The following is a 19727-nucleotide window of genomic DNA, read 5'->3' as shown; positions in this document are numbered from 1 at the left end:
TGCATATGATATAAAGATGATTTTTTTTTTTTCCCACCCCACAGACGCTGGTAGTGCTTTATAAGGCAGAGACACTGTTGACGAAGGACTTCATTTTATCTCTCCATTAAGCAGAGCAAGGAGAGCTGGCCACGCTGTGCTCGTGGCAGCAGAGTCTGACATCTCTGCAGAAGCCTGGCAGCTGCTGAAGGCGCCCCGAGCCAAAGGCACGCTATCATGTGCCGGCCAGGTGAGCGCAGCCTGCGCTTCCCGTGCACCCACACCTCTCCGGACCTGATGCGTCCAACTTTCTCCTTCTTTCTCCGCACAAGTGCCGGGGCCGCCGGGCTGGCCCAGCTCGCTCCCAGCCCGGGGAGGAGGTGTGGATGCGGGTTCAAGTGACGTTAGCGTGGGGCAGGACTGTGCCCCTCAGCTGGGCAGGGCAGGGCAGGGCAGGGCAGGGCAGGGCAGGGCAGGGCAGGGCAGGGCAGGGCCACCGCGCGTGTCCGGGGGCAGCCGGACCCCCCCCCGCCGGACCGGAGCCGGGCGCTCCGCCGTTCCGCCGGGGCTGGGCATGTCCCGGCTGGTGTGCCCGGAGCCCCGAGGGGCAGCGGGCAGCGGGTGGCAGCCCCCGAGCACTGCCCTAGGCTGAGCCCCGGACCAGACGTGGCACCTGCCGGCTCCAGACGTGCGGCAGTGGCGGAGAGCCGCCGGCTCCTGCAGCTGAGCTCCTGCGGGTCTCGCCCGAAGTGCGTGCTACCTGCGTTTAATTAGCATGGCACAGCATCCCTGTCCCCGTCTGCTCACAGCCGTGGGCTGCCCTCTGGTCCCTATATACACACGGTCTATAGGCACACGCGCGTAGTGCTGCATCCTCTACACCCCTGGCCAGCCTTCATTCATATTTATGCCGCGACTAAATATTCGATCAAAGGTTGAACGCTAACGCAGATCGGTTATATTTTTAATGTACGACCCTTAAAATAGACTGTTTTGTAAACTGCAAGTGTCTAAAGATGCTCAGCGCAGCCTCCCCCGGCCGCGCAGCCTCCCCCCCAGTAATAATAATGCTGCAGATTGTAGAAGGATTTGAGTCTGCAGCCATAGAGAAAGGGATTAGGGCGAGAGCACTGGAAGTTAAATTGTGCTGCATATAAAAAATGGGCGGATTGGTCTCTAGATGAGAGCTTGGTACCACCTTCCTTTCTAAAATAAAATCTCTCTGGCATGAAGTCACAGCCTATTTCACATCCGGTTTACCCTGGGACGTATTACTACTGTCTTGGTAAAGAGAAAGCTTTTGTTGTATAGCGGCGGTCGGAATACTGGGAAGAGAAATTTGGGTGCCGAGCCCGGAGGAACGGAGCAGCGGCGGCGATGACCGAGGCGAAGTGAGCGGCGGAGCCGGAGCCGCGCATCCTCCGCGCCGGCGGCCGGGCACCGGCAGGGCAGCGCCGGGCAGCGGCGCCGCGGACCCGCGCCCGAGGGCTCCGGTAAGGGCGGCTGTTGGCTCGCACACCCGGGCACCACGGACACACACGGACACACACGGACACACACCCGCACCCTCCGGGCGCTCCCGGCTGCACGCACCACGTCCAGGCGCGCAGGCGGCTCCTCTCCCCTCTTTCCGCAGGTACCTCCGGCTCGGGGTGATTCCCCCCCCCCCCACCCCCCCCGGTCTCTCCAGCTTGAAAATCCGCAGCGATCGATGGGCATTGTCATTTATCTTATATATTTATTTTTCGGCGCGGACTGATTTCCGCCGGTCCCTCGCAGAAGGGTTTTGGGTTTGGGTTTTTCCCTCCCGCGGGCGCGGTGGGAGGGGTGGCTGCTCCGGGCAGGGGGATGCAAAGTTGAAATGCTGTGAGGAAAACAAGTCTCGATTTGAGCCTCAGAGAGGGGCAGATCTCTCACCGTGAGTCAAAATGCCTTAAAATGCTTCCCTTTTTACCCGCGTTTTTGTTTTTAATTCCCCCCCCCTTTTTTTTTTTCTTCTTTCCTTTTTATTATTTTTTTTTCCATTCCAGTGGGCGCTGCTGAAAGGCTCCCAGAAGCGTGGCTCTTGCTCCCATTTTGAATGGGAGAAGCGGCGCTGGTTTCTCAGCGGTGCGGGCTGGGGGAGGCCGGGGGCTTCTGGGCTTTAATGCTCATTCAAAGTCTTCGTTAACATTTGCTTTTTCCAGCTGCAACAAACTTTCCTTCTCCGGGATTTCTAGCGCCTGGGTGGGTTTATTGAAGCGGGGGGTGGTGTTGGGAGGAGGGGGGCCAGCGTGGAGCTCAACAGATCAAGATAGTTCAGAATAATTCACTTTCCGTTCTTCATCCCGAGGAGCCTTTTGCAAAGGCAAAGTTGGCAGGACCGGGAGAACGCGATTTTGGAAGCCACAGATGTTGTCTTTCCCTTTCTAAGGGGGCTGATTACAGGGCAAGTTAAGATGCAGTCTCGTCCCTGAAGATCTTTATCCACGTTTTCCTGCCACATCCAGGTCCTTCCTATCCACTTCGATTAGCTCAGCCCCATTCCATGCTTATCTGCCGATCATTTGGCTATAAATGCATTAATTATCTCTCATTGCTTACATACCGCTTTGTAACGGTATTTTATTGACTTAAATTGTCCCTGAGAGTGTGCAGTGAATTGGGGGAGCTTTATTTAAAGCTACAACAACGCTTCTATGTACAGTGATTCATTTTCTCAGGCACGTAAAAAGCCCTCTAATTCACTGGTGGGGGAAAATGCAGCCTTCATCTTTGTTAACCTTATTTAATGTAGTGAATGCTAAAAATCGACTGTATTCCAGCACACATTGTATTGATATGTAAAGGGACTTGCAACATCTCCTGGGCAATTAGTTGAATCTGGAACACTGATTCCACAAATACTAGCTAACTTTTTATTTTATGGTTTATTAGAAAGCAGAAGAAACTTTCTGAGTTGTGTTACTTTTTACTCAAAGGTAATCTGAGCGTAACTCAGTGAAGTCTGAAGAGAGTACGGGAGAGGTTTGGAGAGGAGGAGAAAGCTGCTATTGCAAAAACATTTCCTAGCAGCATTCAGAGACTGGTAGAGATTTAGGAGATGGTGTGTAGTTCACATGGTTTTATTACGAACTGTGTCCTTCAGCCCAAGAAAAATATTAGTGTTTCTATGTAGCAGCAGATGACAGAGTTAGAATCTGATCATTTTAATTCTTTTCTGATGCTGTATTTCAGGGAAGAGGAGGATTGTTGTATCTGTAGAAGAAAGTTGCTTCCACCACAAAGCAAAGCAGTGAGGAAAGCACGGCTCTGCTCAGTCACACTACCACACACTGACACCTTCCCAGAGCTTTGAAAGGGCTCAGGCTGCTTCAAGTCAAACAAAAAACAATTATGCTTGGCTATCTGGAAATGCTGTGGAGGTCCCTTGACACATTTTCAACACAGGAGGAAACTGAGTAAGAATTGCCACTGAGTTTGGGGACAGCAGCTTTAACTCATAATTGTTTCTGTTAAAGTTCAAGAATAATGCAAAAGGAATACACTCTTACCACAAAATAAATCCCATCCTCAGCTTCTGGGTCTGAAAGTAAAGGTAACCAGGAGAGCAGCCAAGGCCATGCACCCTTATTCTGAATGGCATCAGCTCCACTATTGTGAGGTCATTGCCTGACATCAAATTACGCTGCAGAAGTGTCCAGTGTCAGATTTTTCTTTTCCATAATACCTGTTTTAATGTGGGGGATGTTAATCGTTATTTTCCTTCTAGTTTCAGAGTCCACCATGAAGAGATTCCTGGTGCTTTGTGACTGCCTCTGGGCCTGGAGCCTCCTCCTAAATGCACTGACTGAAAGAAGGTGGGGAGATATTTTTTAATGCACCAACATATTTTAAGAACCTTTAATTTAATGTGGCAATGTAAGACAAATACTGCATGGGCTGCACTACCACCAAGTGTATTGGGGGAAGGTAATCTCTGTTCAAATCCCAGCTAAATCTAAGGGAAGTTTAGAAGAAAACTACAGTTCATTTGCATAATAACTTTTTTGTTCAATATGGTGAAGAAAATAAAGCCAAAGGTTTCTTAAACAAATTGAAATTAAACTACCTCTTAAACACCTGTGCAATTTTTTCTATTCTTACATAATGACTACTCAGAAATAAAAGTTTCTTCAGAGGAGAAAAAAAGTATGATGAAGGGTTTTTTTTAGTCTCATTTAAGTGCTTTTGGTAACTTTATTGTGCCTGCAAGCAGAGGCAAAATTTAACTTCTTTGTTGGTCAGGATTCTGTGCTAACTAAGTAGTTGTATTGAAAATTTGAAGTAGACCTTCCTGGTGAAGGGAGACTGTTTGCATGAAGAAGAATTTGTAAGCTCAAAGTCCATGACAACTATTTTTGAAAGACCATTCTGCACTGAATATTTGTAGAATATTTATTGAAATCATTATCTAAAAAAAAAGTATTAAGAACAATTTCTAATCATACACCACTTCATCAAACAACTAGTAGCTTAAGTAAAGACTATAAAGCAGTTTGGAGTATGCTTGAAGTACTGTGTGCAATTGAAAATGCAGTGAAGGTGTTTAAGAAGACTCTCAGATGTATTTTTGTACTCTAAAACATTAATGTGCTTGTCAGTGATGTTACCTAATGACCAAAAAGCAGTGGAATAGTTGTATTGTCAGTAGTGATCCCTAAAAGGTTACTTGTGCCTTGATCTCCACAGTGTCTCCTTATGCATTCACAGTTCTAGAGGAATTTATTTTCTGACTGCCTTGAAGATTTTAAATTTGTGTCGAATGGGCAAAGTTTCATCTGCACGAGCACTGCCTTTAAAAAAAGATAAATAATAGGAGTGGGTTATTCATGTAAAATCTGCTGTATTGAATAATGTTTTACAAACAATACCTTTATTTCTATAAATACTAACACAAGATATGAAGCATTCACAAAGTGTTTCATCTAACCTAGTTAGAGAATTTTGTGAAATCCTGTTTATTCTATAGATATGAGCACATGTATCTATGTACATACATTTGCTGTAGCTGTAGTGGGTGCATGGGCATTCTTAATGTGAGAATTCAAACGCGTTGGAGAGTTTAAAAATGCACTGGTGTGTCAGGATTGTAATGACCTGTAGATGGAGTCCGTGCACAGTTTTTTATGAGACTGGGGTTGAATGTGAAAACACAATTGCATACAGTCACCTTTTCCCTCAAAATGTACACACCTTACATGAAGTAGATCTGGGTTTAAAGCCATTTTGCCACAGTAAGTTGCCCTGCTTTCCCTCTGGAGTGCTGTTAACGCTTTCTGATTAAAAATAAGTGACGAATTAGACAAGGTGTCTGTGATGCAGAAAGTCAGTCTTCCCATGCCACTCTTGCTCTCATAAAAACCCCAGCAATAGACTGTTTTAGTGTGTGTACTTTGAATGAAATATCCCATCCCCTCTGGAGTTCCAGTCTACTCCATATGTGCACAAATGTGCAGAATATCCTGTTGTGACCATATGTCAGTTGAACCAACCCTCACGGTGCTTTTTACCTTCGCTAAGATGGTGGGAAGAACAGGTGAGGGCAGTGACAAATGTGACTCCCAGCATGGAGCAGGGCACTGTGTCCCAGCCTGGCCTGGCACTGCCTGCAGCTCATCCTCCTGATGCCTCCTCACAAACATGCTCATCTAGTTATCATTAACAGTGCTGAAGTGGTTTTGTATCCTTTTTCCACCTGAATCCTGATGACCTTCTGCTATCCTTGAGATATGTATGAAGAGCAGCTTTTTTTTTTTTGGCAATGAATGTTAATATAAAATTAAATGCACTGAAGGTCCTGTGTTGTAATTCAAGGGAAGGCGTATGAGGAAAGATCCTTTGAAAGAGAAATGCTTGCTAGAGACAGCAGGAGAGCTTGTTATTTAGTAAAATAGAGGAGGCATAAAAAAATAGATGTCTGTGACTTAAAACTCAACTGTAAGTATGAACAATAAATATAAATCAACCTATATTTTTATTATGTGAAGGTTGTATGATATGGTAGACGAAATTCATAGTATTCTTTTTTAAACTGTTTGGGATTTTGTCTTTTTCATTAGAAACAGTGATTTATATGCATTAAAACATCACACCTTATGAAAACAAATCCAAAATTATTAAAACATCTGTGGCTGTCCCTCCTGAAACATATTTAAATTTGTAGTGTTAAATACCCAAACCTGAGCTGCAAAATAAACTTGGAAGCATTTCCAGAGTTCCTATATTCAGGGTATCCGTCCTCCCTCTCTCTGTATTTGATCCAAATGGAATGTAAGCGTGGGATACACAAAGGATGTCTGACCGATGCAGCTCACAGAAAAATAATTTCCTGTGTATTCTAACAGAACCTGATCATTTCATGGAACAGGAGATTGCTGTTAGATCAGGAAAGACTGGCAGGGCACTGAGACCAGTGTACCCCAAATGGAAACCAGGCTGGCCAGGGAAGAATCCCTTCTGTCACTGACCTGATCCTGAGGAAAGTTTTCAGTGCTGCACTGTTTCTCCAGTTCAGCCACAGTGTGGGCAGCAAAAGGATGCCTTGAAAAGCAGCACTTTTGCTTTTAGTCTTGATGACTCCACGTGTTGGTAATGAAAGTGTTCCCAGCAGTGAATGAAAAAGCGCTGCTGGGTTGGGATTTAAGACAAGTGTAATCTACGATTAAGGGAATCATCTGTGACAGGGTATTAGGTAAAGGGCTCAAATTTAAGGAAAAGGTTGATTCTGGTTTCATCTGCAGCAGACAGAAACCGTTAAGCCCAAGGATTTCATTTTGATTTGTATTGATGGAAGTAAGATTTTGGTAGCTGAGTTCAAAGAGCTTGAATTTTATCCTTCTTCAAGTAAAATTTCAGGACCTTTGCCTGAGTTAGAGATATACATAGGGATCTGTAAGGGAAGCTTTATAGACACAAGAGATTTTCATATCAACAGATGGTTTTGTTACGCATTTGAAAGGAAAAGATGGAGATATTCCTCCAAATCTATTACAGGAAAATGAGAATTAAAAGCAAAATTACATATCAATCTATGATAATGCACACTCAATCTACTTCTGTATTTAAAAAGAAGATATCTCTATTTTTGTCAGTACTTAAGTGGCAGTGTTCTAAATTACTGTGTCTTTCTTTGTATACAAACCTTTTATAGCTATTATGAATTAAACACATTATTTTTTGCTGATAAATGAGCCTTTTCCTGACAAAAACACATTTTAGCACATTATAAACTTGAAGGAGTAATGAGATAAACATTAAGGCACTGACATTCTATTTGCTCACCATTTATAGAGGGACATTGATTTCTTACGATTTTAAAAAACTTTCAATTTAAGGAGAAAATGTAAACGTGCAAGAACTCTATGAAGCACTGCAATCTTGTTATATGGAGGAGGTTATGTGACCATAAACCAGTATAAGCGAGATTAAAGGGATTTTGGAATTACTGTTTTCTAAGGTTATTGGTGGATTACTATTTTTCAGTGCTAACTGTCATGTATTTCAGCTATGGACAAACCTCATCACAAGATGAACTTAAAGACAACACCACAGTGTTCACCAGAATATTGGATCGGCTGCTGGATGGCTACGACAACCGCTTGAGGCCAGGACTGGGAGGTGTGTTGCATTATGATTTTCAATGTTACATGCTGGGTAAAAAAATCAGTTAAAACATTATTATTTTTTTCATAATGTACTTGTTTAAATTCTTTTGATATGTACACATAAAGTAATGCTGATATGTAGCTTTTTTTTTTCAAAAAAGCCATGCCTTCCCTGTCTTTTGATTTTCTCACACTTATACCCAAAAGAAGAACAAAATGGTTCACAATTCAAGAAGACCTCTGAATGGGTAGTAAAACACGGAATGTATAAAGAATAAAAGATAAAAAAATACAACCTGTGACGTGACAAATGACAAGTTTATGAATGAGGCCTGAATAGCACATCTATCTATGACTATTTTCATAAGAGGATTTGTTTTTTAGAAGTGAAAGTATCAATCTATCCTGGAAGATTGTCCCAGAGAAGTTTTTAAGATTTTTTTTTTTTTTCTACTTAAATATGTGAGGATTTGTAACATTTTTTCTTCACACTTTGGTAAAAATGTCCTTCTTCTGCTCTTGGTGCTCAATCCAGAGAAAGGCATAAAACCACCTAGCAATTACGTCTTTATAAAAACGTTGTTACAAAGCCTCGTCTTCATCAACATCCCTGTGTTCACTCTTTGATTTGTTCTACTGTGACATGATCCCAAAATTGGGTCTTAAGAGCTTACTGTTCACAAACATGGAAATTCTAAATGTACAAACACAAATCTGCTTGGAAAGGTTGCCTTTTCTTCTTTCAGATGTCTTTTTTTTTTTTTTCCCCTCCCTTTGGACTCTTCTGGTAAAATAAAACAGAGCAGCCCACCCCACAAAGTACAGTCCAAATGTTTTCCTATAATCACTCTCAGAGGAACTACAGTATAAAGTGGTATTACATTAAGAATTCTTAAATCATCTCCTGTGGATGACATGGAAGATAATTAAGTGTGAGGTTATTCTGTGGTTTGAGGCTACCATCTTTCAACTGTTCTAGAATTGTGAGCCAGGTTCTTCAATAATTTGACTTCACTGATTTTGAGGAATGACTAAAGATAAAATTCTGTTTAAAAAGTATAAATGAAACACATTTTAAAAGGGCATGGTCTGTAAATGTTGGTGTGCAATTTTAGGTAATACACAGCAAAAGAGTCATTTTTGCTTTTATCAACCAGTATTTTTGCCTGCTTTCTTGTGAACCCTTGACTTAGGGTAGATAAATGCTCCTTTAGTCTTTGTTTAATGGAACTGTAGAGTTCAGTCAGCTACTCTATCAGAGTAAATAAACAAAGCACAGAAGGCAATAAATAAATGAGGCTCTGTAAACTGTGTAGTCTGGTACCTGTCTACAAGAAAAATCTGAGCATATGATGATTTCTTATGTGAGTTTTACAGCTATTATGATTTGTTTAATGAATACTAGATGAGAAAACAAAGGGAGACGCAGGGAAAGGATTTTCTGTCACCCTCTGGATTGCAATTTAGAGAACTAAGCACTTCAACATCAACTCTTATGTCTGTCTTTATCTGTATGTTTCTGAATGCAGACTTCAGAGGTGTAGTCATGAAAGAATCGTCTGGTCCAGTTAAAATTTATTCCTGACAGAAAGAATGTTTAATGTAGCTGTTCTAGAGAAGGAAATTAATCTCTTCACAGAGTAAATAGCAGTTTGCATGACTTTTGAAAGCAACGCGTGATGGGAAATACGGGGTGGAGAGAAGGAAGGATGAGAGTGGTTTCTCTAACTAAGGCTTAGAGAAGTTTAAATAATCTTTGCATCTCTCCTTTTTGAATTGTGTTGCCTGTTCCTGCCTGTAGCCAAGAACCTCAAATATCACAACTTTCCTACCGCACAGTACACTATATTTTCACAGTGTCAGTTCAGCAAATTTCTCTCTTATGTTTCTCAGGTTTGAACTCTAGAAATAAGAGCACCATGGCTTTAAAAAAATTCCACATCTGATTAAACTGTGGGCAGTAAATTAATGTTTGAAATCAAGTATAGTAAGGAGCAGATTTACTCTTTTGACTGTTGAATAAGGCATTATTCAAAAGATAAAAATTAGAGATTTCAAAAACTAGGGACAAATGCCTAGGCTAATGTTTCCTGTCCTGGTTGCAACTTATAATAAAGGGCTTGCCCTGGAATTTGGAAAATCATAAAACCTTCTTCTTAAGGTATCTACATATGAGTCAAACACCTCAGGATGACTCAATTCTGACAGTTGATCTAGACCCTTGGTGTAATGGGGAAATGTATTCTGAAACGTTTCATGCATAAAAATATCCAGTGAGAAATCTAAATTAATATGTCAAATATAGCATGGGTTCTGGAGTTGGAAGTTCAGTAGCCTTCCATGATAGCATGACCTGTTGCTGAAAATTTAAAAATGCATAGAAAAGCAGTTGTTTCATTTTGCTTCCCAACGTCAGTGATGGCTTGTTAAATATTTTGATCAGAACACAATTTTTATCCACTCTGAAACAAAAGCTAAGAAATCTACCAGTGTAACAGCATTTTTAGTTATGTAGAATTAGCTCTAAAACTCATTCATTCCATATTAGCTGCAATGTAGCTGTCGGAGAATTTAAGAGACCAGAGACCCTCATGATATGTTATGGTGATAAATTTTATGCTTTTAGGCACAGTGTAAGTCTGGATATCACTGACAGCACTCTTCCAATCGTCCCAAACTGTCTATACTGTTCTTTCTCCACCTTCTGAGGCACAGCAGAGGAGGTAAAAATGTGTGGTTCTTTGTCTCCCAGAAAAGGGCTCATTGCAGGGAACTCTGCTTATCCCAGGACAACCTCTCCTCCCGGAGTGCAGGTTTTGAAGTCTCTACACCTACAGAAACAGAACTGTGGGCATGAACACAAATAGAAAACAGACCAATTTCTCTCTTTCTTACCAATGTAATAAAAGGTAGATGACAGAGTTTCTTCAGTAGATTTGTTTGTTTCTCCTCCTTTGCCATTATGTGTATGCAGGAAGAACTCTGTGACGAAAAGGTGTCTTTTATTACTAAAAAATTGTGATGAATTGCGAAAAGGGTTTGATCTTGACCTTGGCTCTACTTATTTAGAGAAGTAAATTCATCCTTTTTGATACAAACACCATGATATTTCTCTACCCCAAGGTTGCAAACACCCTGGTAGTGCAGTGAACAGTTTCACTGTTTGGTAAAAGTGTTCTGGTGAGGCTGATGGGGCACCATGAAGCCAAGAAATCTTCTGGAGAGATCTCATTACCAGGATTCATTGTAGGAGGTATACTATATATTCATGGGAAAGCCAGGGTAAAAGGTGGAGCACTAAGGTAATGAAAAATTTAGAGGTGCTGAATTTTGAATCACTGTTTGAGCATGCATAGAATCAGTGCTAGATTAAAATTAACTCCTCCCTTTCCTTTTTTTTAATATCTTCTTTTGAGGTATTACTTCAAAAAGAAAACTAAAAATCACATATGATCCATAAAGAGTACGGGAATGGAAATTATCGTTCATCAGATTACCCAGTAAGGCCATATCTGAAATTAAATGTGAAGCTCTGAGCATTTTGCCATTAAACAAGGGGGAAAGAAGGAATTATTTCTCATTAACCAGAATATTAAAAAATGGAGTCGGTGACCCACAGGGAAAAATTACAGTGATTGAATATGCTTGTTATTCAAAAAAAATGGCATCGCTGAAAAAATTAATCTGATCCTTTTTTAAAAGAGCATGCAGCACCATGTTATGTATTGGCACATTTACACTTGTTATCAATAATTATCGATATAAATTATGTTATTTGGTTGTTTTGCCTCCTTCATATGCGGGATTAGTCACTTAGTCAGGCACTGCTAGCAAATAGCATCTGTTGTGCCCATCCATAAACATGAACAAATAGTTACATTTAGCTATTTATGCATGAAAAATAGAACTTTCAAAATGAATGTAAAAATGTTGTGAATCATACTAGAGGACACCTATTGACTCCATGAGAGGATAACCATTTACAACAAGCAAGGAGGAGGATTTGCAGAGAGTAACATATCAAAGCTGAAGAGGAAAAATCATGTCAGATATTAGGGGAAAAAAACCAAAACAGTGAAGTCATTGAGGTAATGGTATTATTTTCTATTGGTACTACATGGACTGTAGAACTAGAGGTGATCAAAAATGGCCTAAATAATAAAGATGCTGATTTCTCTTCACATACACAGTTCTGAAAAAAATAAAGGATCAAATAATGCTGGGAAGGAGTGAAATAAGGATGAAATTTCACTTCAGTGTGTATTGATCTGTCCTAGTAAAGCACAGTGTCTAGAGTGGGAGTTAAAAGAATTGAAGAGCAATGAAAAATGGTGGAAAAAATAAGTTTGTGAGGCAAATGGGTGTGCCCCAGCGGAGACAGGGTGACTTGCTCAGGGCAGGTTGGATTTGGTGATTCACTAGCATGAAATCAAGGGCAGCTACAGATTTTCTAAGACTTTCACCTTTGCACAGCACATCTCCTCTCCCTAAAACTCAAGGATATCACATGATCTTTTAAATTAGAATAATGTTAAATGTGGCTTATCCCTTTGAGAGGGATTTTGTAGTAGAAATCTTAATAAAGAACAAAGAACAACAGCGGGTTTGATAGACAAGAATCTTCCTGAATTAAATTTGGGTTTATTGTTGGGTTGAATGCCCAGTACATCACCCCAAGTAGATTATCAACATTACTTGAGTAAAGAACAGAATTACACTTATTTTATGTTATCAGTAAAAGGTATTTGTTGATGACTCCTGTCTGATGTTTATCAAAGGTGAGGGGGACTGTCCTTAAGTGGAACATCAGTCAGGCAATTCATTGCTTCCACAGAGTGTTATGTTAATTAGATTTTAAGATTCAGTTGTATGTTATGTTATGTTAATTAGATTTTAAGATTCAGTTGTATGAGAACATTATATATAAACATGATAAAACTTCCTCTTGGTTATTGAGGTCCCAGTGGAAATTGTTGGATTTTAACGTATCTGACCCAATATAAAGTCTAAGGAAAATAAGGGGTTTGTTTGTATGCATGATAAAAAAAGTTAAACCTAAGTGATTCTACTCTAAGTGAAAAGATCTCACCCCTACACATTATTCTGAAAGAAGGATCAGATGCTACACTTAACTCTGTAAAACTGAAGAGGTTGATTTTGGTCTTTTTTTTTCCCACTCTGTAGGCACCACATTAATGTAAACGCAACCGAAAAAAACCTTAGACACTTCTAGAAAAACGGATTCAGTACAAGAGTAGGGAGGTAGGGAGGATATGAGCAGCTTTGAGCATTAATTGGCATGTGCAGGTCCCAGTAAACCCAGCACAGACTGCAGTGGGTGATCACAGGACAGCTCACTCTTCTCCTTTTGGTCTCTTCTCTTACCAAAGCAGCAGAACAAAATTCTTATAGCGTATTTATTGTGGTTCTTCAATCAAAATGCTTCACAGGACACGGCTGGGCTGATCAGTCTAAGCGTGCACTGTACAGGTATCAAAATTCCTTTCATTCAAAGCCAGAGGAAAAGTGTCCCCCATATCAATAATTATAGCACAGATGTACACAAGACATGCAGGAAGAACAAGTACATTACAAAAAAATTGAATTAACTTAAACTACCAGAATGTGCAATTCAAATAAGCCTTGTGCTCAAATACCAGCAGGTCATAAAGGGAAACAGTTAATGTATGGTCTCTCCTAATAAATAGGCTTATTTCCTGCTGTTTAAATAAATCTGTATTTCTTACTTTGTTTTCCACTTATAATCCGGTCACAGTTCTAGCAATAATGAGATCCCTGGGAGTTTAAATCAAAATATTTATTGTTACTAATTTTGAGCTTAAGTTAGTCTAGCATCATTAGCAAAACACAGTATTTGTAAACAGTAAAATTACAGTAGTTGCTGTTGACTGATGCTTTCATAGCTGAATGTGGATCAATTGCCCAATGCTGTGTTCCAGAGTGTCTGGGGGTTGCACTCAGCTGCTTTTTTGCTGCTCAATAACTACTTGGACCCTGTGGTTGCCTTATGGTAAAACCAGTAAGTCATAAATAATTCCCTTAGGGTATTTTTACTGAAATCACTAGATGTTCTACAGATATCCCTACATCCCCTCATCTATCCCTGAAATAGATGTCAAAGTCAAGAGATGTGGTTAACGCATCTTTACAACTGATGGGTTTCTCTTCAGCAATCCAATCAGCTCCTGACCTGTTTTGGTCAATGACTAAGACTTTTTTCTAGTTCTTAGGGATATTGGGAAAGGTTTGAATACAGCTCAGGATTTGAGGTTCCTGAAAAATGCATCCTGAACAATTGAAGCACAATTTAAGCTTTCCCATGGTAATCAAGCTGCAGATTGAACATGGGTAACCTTGATTCTAAATATATATCCCAACTGTACGAGTAAACACATGTCCTGTGCAGGAGTGACTCACAACTTCTGAAGCACTTAACAAAGCACAGTTTAATCACCTAATTAGTAAAACAGTAAACAAAAATTTCAAAACTTCCATATGGCTTTGGAGGGGCTTATCTTTTTCTGTTTTGATACACACCTTTTCATTGCTCTTGGAAGTGAGGAACATACCAAAGGAAAATGAATAATTTGGTGGTCTGTACATTGGTTTATCTGCTTTTGAAGGGATTAGGTGCACTGCAAAAGTGTAATAAGTGTGAAGATAACACAATGTCTTCTGAGTTCACCATCTGAATTTTCTAATTTTACATATGATTTACATGCCACTTAAATTATTTTCAACATTATAGAGAAATAAAAAGCATCACTTTTTTTTTCACTCCCTTGGAAATCTTCCTACTTAGTACAAAAGTCTTAAGTTTCCATTTTGTGTCCTCAAGTGATTTCCTTAAGCCTCAGTCACTCTTCCATGACTACACGTCTCCCAAAGCCAGAACTGAGGACAGCACATCATGATATGCTGCTGATTCAAAGAGCATATTCTGTGTTTGTGCAAGGCAAACCAGCTGAAATTATATTAAAGAGAGTCTTGCTCAGAGCTGGGACTCCTAAGGATCATCCTTTTGTGTCTGAAGAGCTTCTAGAATCTTTTCTCTCCCAAACTACCTCAGAGGAAGGGAGATGGACGGGTGGGGAATCAGGATGAAAGATCTTTAAAAGCCATTTAAGAGTCACTTTTCAACATGGAAAAGACTAATAGATTTTGGGACGGTATCAGTTTATCAGTCTAAGAAAAGGCGATTTGGTGGCTGGAGTTCCTTCAGTAATGTTTCCCTGGACCCTGAGAAATCTCTATGTCCTTTCTGTGCCCAGTTTCCTGCATGACCACAACCTCTTGAACTTTTGTGACAGGGATGAGGTGAAGGACAGAATCCTTTCCTCCCAAGCCAAGTAATTTCTGAACAACCGAATGCCTCTTTCAGTTACAGAGTCAGATTATCACCAAGAAGTTCTTTAAGTCCAGAGACAATTAGATGTCAAGAAAATACTGAAATTTCTTCAGAGTCTAAAAAGCTTTTAATCAGCAATGAGGTCCCATATTAATTCCCTAATGAGGAAATTTCACCTATCCAGTGCTTTTGTCAATAGTCAATGAACTTTGTACGCATCTCAGTCACAGATATAAAGAACAAAAATAATATCAAACAATTCAGCCACATCATAGTATTACACTTTCCTAATTATGAATAATATATTGGAAATATCATTTTTGTGAGTTATGAAGATCACTTTTGATACAAGCTAATTTTTGCATTAATTTGTTATCAGAATACAGGTCATCCACTGCATTCCTAGACTGACAGTAGAATCAGATCTAGTATTACTTCTTCATTTTTGCTGTCTCACAGAAGGACATATTTTACTATTTATATCTAGTATTTTATATAAATACTAGATATTTATATAAAACTCTTTTCCATTTTTAAGTATTTAGAAGTTGCATGCTTTTTTGAATGAAAGTGAAAGACCTGTGTGAGCATTGTGTAACACTGATTCTCATTAGAACTTCTGCACAGGTACAGAAATGTATATTGTTACTGGATGCTTAACCCTAATTCCTATTTCACTTCCCTTCAGTCTGAACTTTCTTGTCAGATGGAAAAAAATCATATTTAAACAATCCAAAGTCTTTTGATTGGGTTGTATTAAATTAGGGTATTTTAATTAGTTATTTTACAATATTTAAATAAGATTATACAAATAGCTACATATACATTTCTTAGTCTTAGAAAAATTTCTGTCTGCTGCATGCCTGCTTACTACACATATACTATTGTGTTTTCTTTAGGATTACTTTTATTATTCCAGATTGCCCAATTTATTTATTTTTTGAAAGTTATTTCAGAAATGTTATCACTTGTTCCACATTTAAAACTTCCACCCAAATCCCCACACTGGCTTGCAGAGCACAATAGTAAATGCATTCAGACTTTCGTCACCCTAACTTGGGAAGCTGATGGGGTGAGCACCACTCCACACTGCTTGGATTCCTGCCTCCAGGTGGTGTTACTCCCTGCAGCTATATTTAATTCAACAGGGTTATTTTGATATGTGCCATCCTGGGTGAATATTTTGTGATGTGTGCCCTAGAAAATACCAGTTTGCTCAGAAATGACTGATCTCTGTGTGTGTAGAGGGAGGGGGGAGGTTAAGCCTGGGTGTTCCCCAAGTGTCTTTTGCCAGTCCGACAGAACTCAGGTATTTGATCGCTTTCAGGAGACCAGCACCAGTTCAGGTGTCTCAGCACTCGTGAGCACCAAAATCACTAGTTCCTTCTGAAATGTCCAATGGCATTGTGCCATGGAGCAAATGTGCATCCTGGCAATCACAGAGAATCACAGAAAATCACATTGCTTTATGATCCAGCATATCCATATAATCTGTGTTATGTACATGTTACAGATTCCTGAAGTATTACTTACACTAATCGATCACTGGGGCTTCTAGGACTGCAGAGCTCACATTCAGAAAACATTTACACAGATCATTTCACTAGAGAAGGTTAGCTGATGTTTAATAAACATTTGGAAAAATTTAACTCCTTTCTGTTTCTTGAAGTAAAGGGTAATCACAGCTATTTCTAACTCATACCAGTAAAGTATATTCATATTTGTATACACTCTAATATATTCTCTCTCTTTTTTTCTTCTGTGTTCTTGTGACTCAATATAAAATACGTAACTTGCAAGCCCAGGGTTAATTATTAGAGACCTTATTTTAGCTTGGCCAGTAACTGAGTACCCAGTGAGACTCCGGCGTACTGTGTACAATATTGTTGTTTTTATTGTTTATAGAGTCAGACAAGCAGATTTATCAGTCAAAGAGTGAAAAGATTTCTGCAACAGCAGAACTGCAGCTGTGCTGTGGCATATCAGAAAGTTCTGTGGAAAAACTGTAATAAAAAACTGTTGCTGACAATATTGACTGTAAAATTACATCTAGAAGCAGTAAATTATCAGGACCGTATTGCAGACCAATTTCAGAATGGCTAATCAAAGGCAATAATTTTTCTATTTATTGTGAGGATTGGTAGTGGTTAGATCTAATGAAGGCTGTTGATAGATGCTCACTGTCCTAATTTCCTGCTTCATCAGAGCGTGTAACTGAAGTGAAGACTGACATCTTCGTCACCAGTTTTGGGCCTGTTTCAGACCATGATATGGTAAGTGATGGCCTGTGTTTCTACAGCACTCATTTTCTCTTGTCTGTTTAATTTGGAGGATGAAAGATCTGTGCAATAACTTATTTATCCCTTTTAAGTCTGGGCATTTTTTAAGCCCTTGATCCAAAAATGCCATCAGCTTTTATGTGCTACCATTGGTGCTGCTGTGACTGCATTTAAGTGCCCTGAATTTAAGTGCCCTGAAATTAGAAGCCTCAGTGACTTTAATAACATATTTTAACAGACTTTATATTTGCTACATAATACATTGTGAAATGCATTAGGCTTTGGATCTGTATTCTGAGAATGATTGCTCAGGTCCTTGCTGGCACATCACTGATCCAATTTGCCAAGAAAGATCATCATCTTAAAACACAATTAACACTTATGCCTACAGTGTGACATCTGTACAGTCTAACCTGTATTTTTATATTAAAAGCTATTGATCAATGGAAAGTGACTTTCCTAGATCTTGGCTGCTAAAAAGAGAAGATTGAGAGAATTAGTGTCACTTCTTTATGGAATGAATATTAAAATCAAATTGCCAGATAAGGGCAGGGAATGGAGGAGTTCCAAAAACTGAATGAAGATATTGTGAGCCCTGATCTTAAGAGATATTAAAAGTTGTGTAGAAATACGGATAAGGTACTTAAAATTTTGCATATAAATGAGATCTGCACAAGTAGGTTGCTACTGACAGGGAAAGCCTGGTCTGCAGCCACCACTGTCTGCTGGATCCTGTATTAGGATGGATGCTGGAAACATCCTCATTAATTTAAATGAAGAAATGAAAGCACTTCAGACTTGTAGCTGGCTACATTTAGCTAAATATATTTACCAAAAGAAAGATTAAAAAAAAAAAAGAAAAAGAAATTAGAGGAAAGGAAACAAGTTCCATTTCTTACTACAAAATTGTCAGCTATTTAATTTCAACTAAAACTGTAGACAGGCCTTAAACATCAGGCTATTACAAGTTTCTGACTACTCAAAACAATGTTAAGGAATGGAAAACCAGAAAAAGTAACTTCTACGTTTATTTTTCTAAGTGAACTTTATGGAAAGATACCATTTCTTGATTGCTTGGAAAATAGCATTTCTAAAACTACAGTCAAATTTATAATTGCAACCAGTGCCACGATGCCCATAGCATGTTGGATCCTGTTTTTCAGTGAGTTAAACAGGAGAAAGAATTCATCGTCCTCTTAATAAAATGTGTGACCAAGAAACACAGAGGCAGGTGTTCATATGTTTTGAAAACTAAAGAATTCACAGAAAAGTATTGAGTGTAAAACTCCTACTCACCTCCCGTGAAAAGTAACGTGTGTGTAGCCTACTCGTGTTATATCTTTTGCTTGAAGAGCTAGGTGTGAAATCAGAGACTGAAAGATAAATGGAGGAGCTTTACCAGAACACAGAGTTTATATTGTTTCAGTGTACACTGAGTGCAGAGTGCTCCTGTGCTGTATTGTGAGCCCAGGCTGGGGATGGCCAGGGCTGCTGCAGCTCCATGGAATGTCAGGAGAGCACAGCCACACGGAGATGTAGCACACCTGAGCCGTCTGTGTGCAGAGATCCTTGGGGCACTTCATGGATAAACCGGGAATCAATCCATGGGCTTCCTGCCCACTCTCAATACACTCTTCTGAGAGTGGCACAGACATAGCCTGGTATTCTGTAGAGACTCTCTTGGCTTGTTCTTATACTTGTGAATAAAGTTAAACAGGAGAAAAGCACTTTTTAAAATAAAATCATCTCCTTTTGGAAGAGCTGTGCAGGTTTTCAGGCGTGTTCAAATGGTGGATTGAACTGATCAACAGATATTTGGCTATTCTCATACAACTGTCATTTTTGTGAAATTGTTTGATGTATGTTATCTGAAATAAGCATTTTAAAATTAACTTTTTCATAAAGACAATTCTTTTCAACCCTTCATTTCCACTATTTCTATAAGCTTTTCAGGGATGATTATCTGTCTTACTACCTTCCTGTACAGCACATCATGTAGACCACAGAGTGGTCTATCTTGTGAGTAAACAATCTCCAGGGAGACAGATTAATAAATTAGAGAACATTTAAGTTAAAGTGTTATAAATATTCAATACCATATAATTTATTCAAAGTGCAGATAGAAATCTTCTTTTTTTAACCTGCACACTATGGAATGAAGAGTCTCATCTGTGGAGAATTTATTCCAAATTCCACCTCGCTCATGTGTTCACACATAGGCCACTGCTATTGTACCTGGTCCAGAGAAAATCCTTCTGCTCTGTGTGCTCCCTCCTGTAGCAGGAAGCCCTAACCAGGGCATCTGATGGCCCTAAAGATCGGCTGTCTGTCAGGATTCATTTGAGGAGAATTCATGTACATGCTAAAGTGGGTGGTGAAAGCTGAAGAGCCGAGATGGCTCAGCCCAAATTAATTCATTCTCTATGGTGCAATGGCCTGGGATAGGGAAAGAGTCAGTCTGTGCCAGGCATGATC

At 39.7% G+C, this 19727-nt stretch overlaps 1 protein-coding gene across 4 annotated transcripts in view; it reads left to right on the top strand.

The window, feature by feature from the left end:
* Positions 1-1069: 1069 nt before the first annotated feature.
* The window catches only part of GABRA1 (gamma-aminobutyric acid type A receptor subunit alpha1), a 42083-nt gene continuing 23425 nt past the window's right edge, over positions 1070-19727 (top strand). The window contains exons 1-4 of one of the 4 annotated variants that reach the window (XM_085073456.1): positions 1070-1264; positions 3731-3818; positions 7505-7617; positions 17179-17246. In XM_085073456.1, the coding sequence (XP_084929582.1) occupies positions 1207-1264; positions 3731-3818; positions 7505-7617; positions 17179-17246 (327 nt within the window). In that variant the 5' untranslated portion in view covers positions 1070-1206. Of the gene's footprint in view, positions 1616-1772; positions 1898-3730; positions 3819-7504; positions 7618-17178; positions 17247-19727 lie in introns of those variants that run through there. The other 3 variants (XM_085073453.1, XM_085073454.1, XM_085073455.1) reach the window with 3 other exon arrangements.

Source organism: Lichenostomus cassidix, chromosome 13 (genome assembly GCF_008360975.1).
Source record: "Lichenostomus cassidix isolate B80296 chromosome 13, HeHo_3.0, whole genome shotgun sequence".
In the NCBI taxonomy this organism is placed as follows: Eukaryota; Metazoa; Chordata; class Aves; order Passeriformes; family Meliphagidae; genus Lichenostomus; species Lichenostomus cassidix.
Note: the sequence above shows the minus strand (reverse complement) of the source record. Positions and strands in the feature narration are given on the sequence as shown.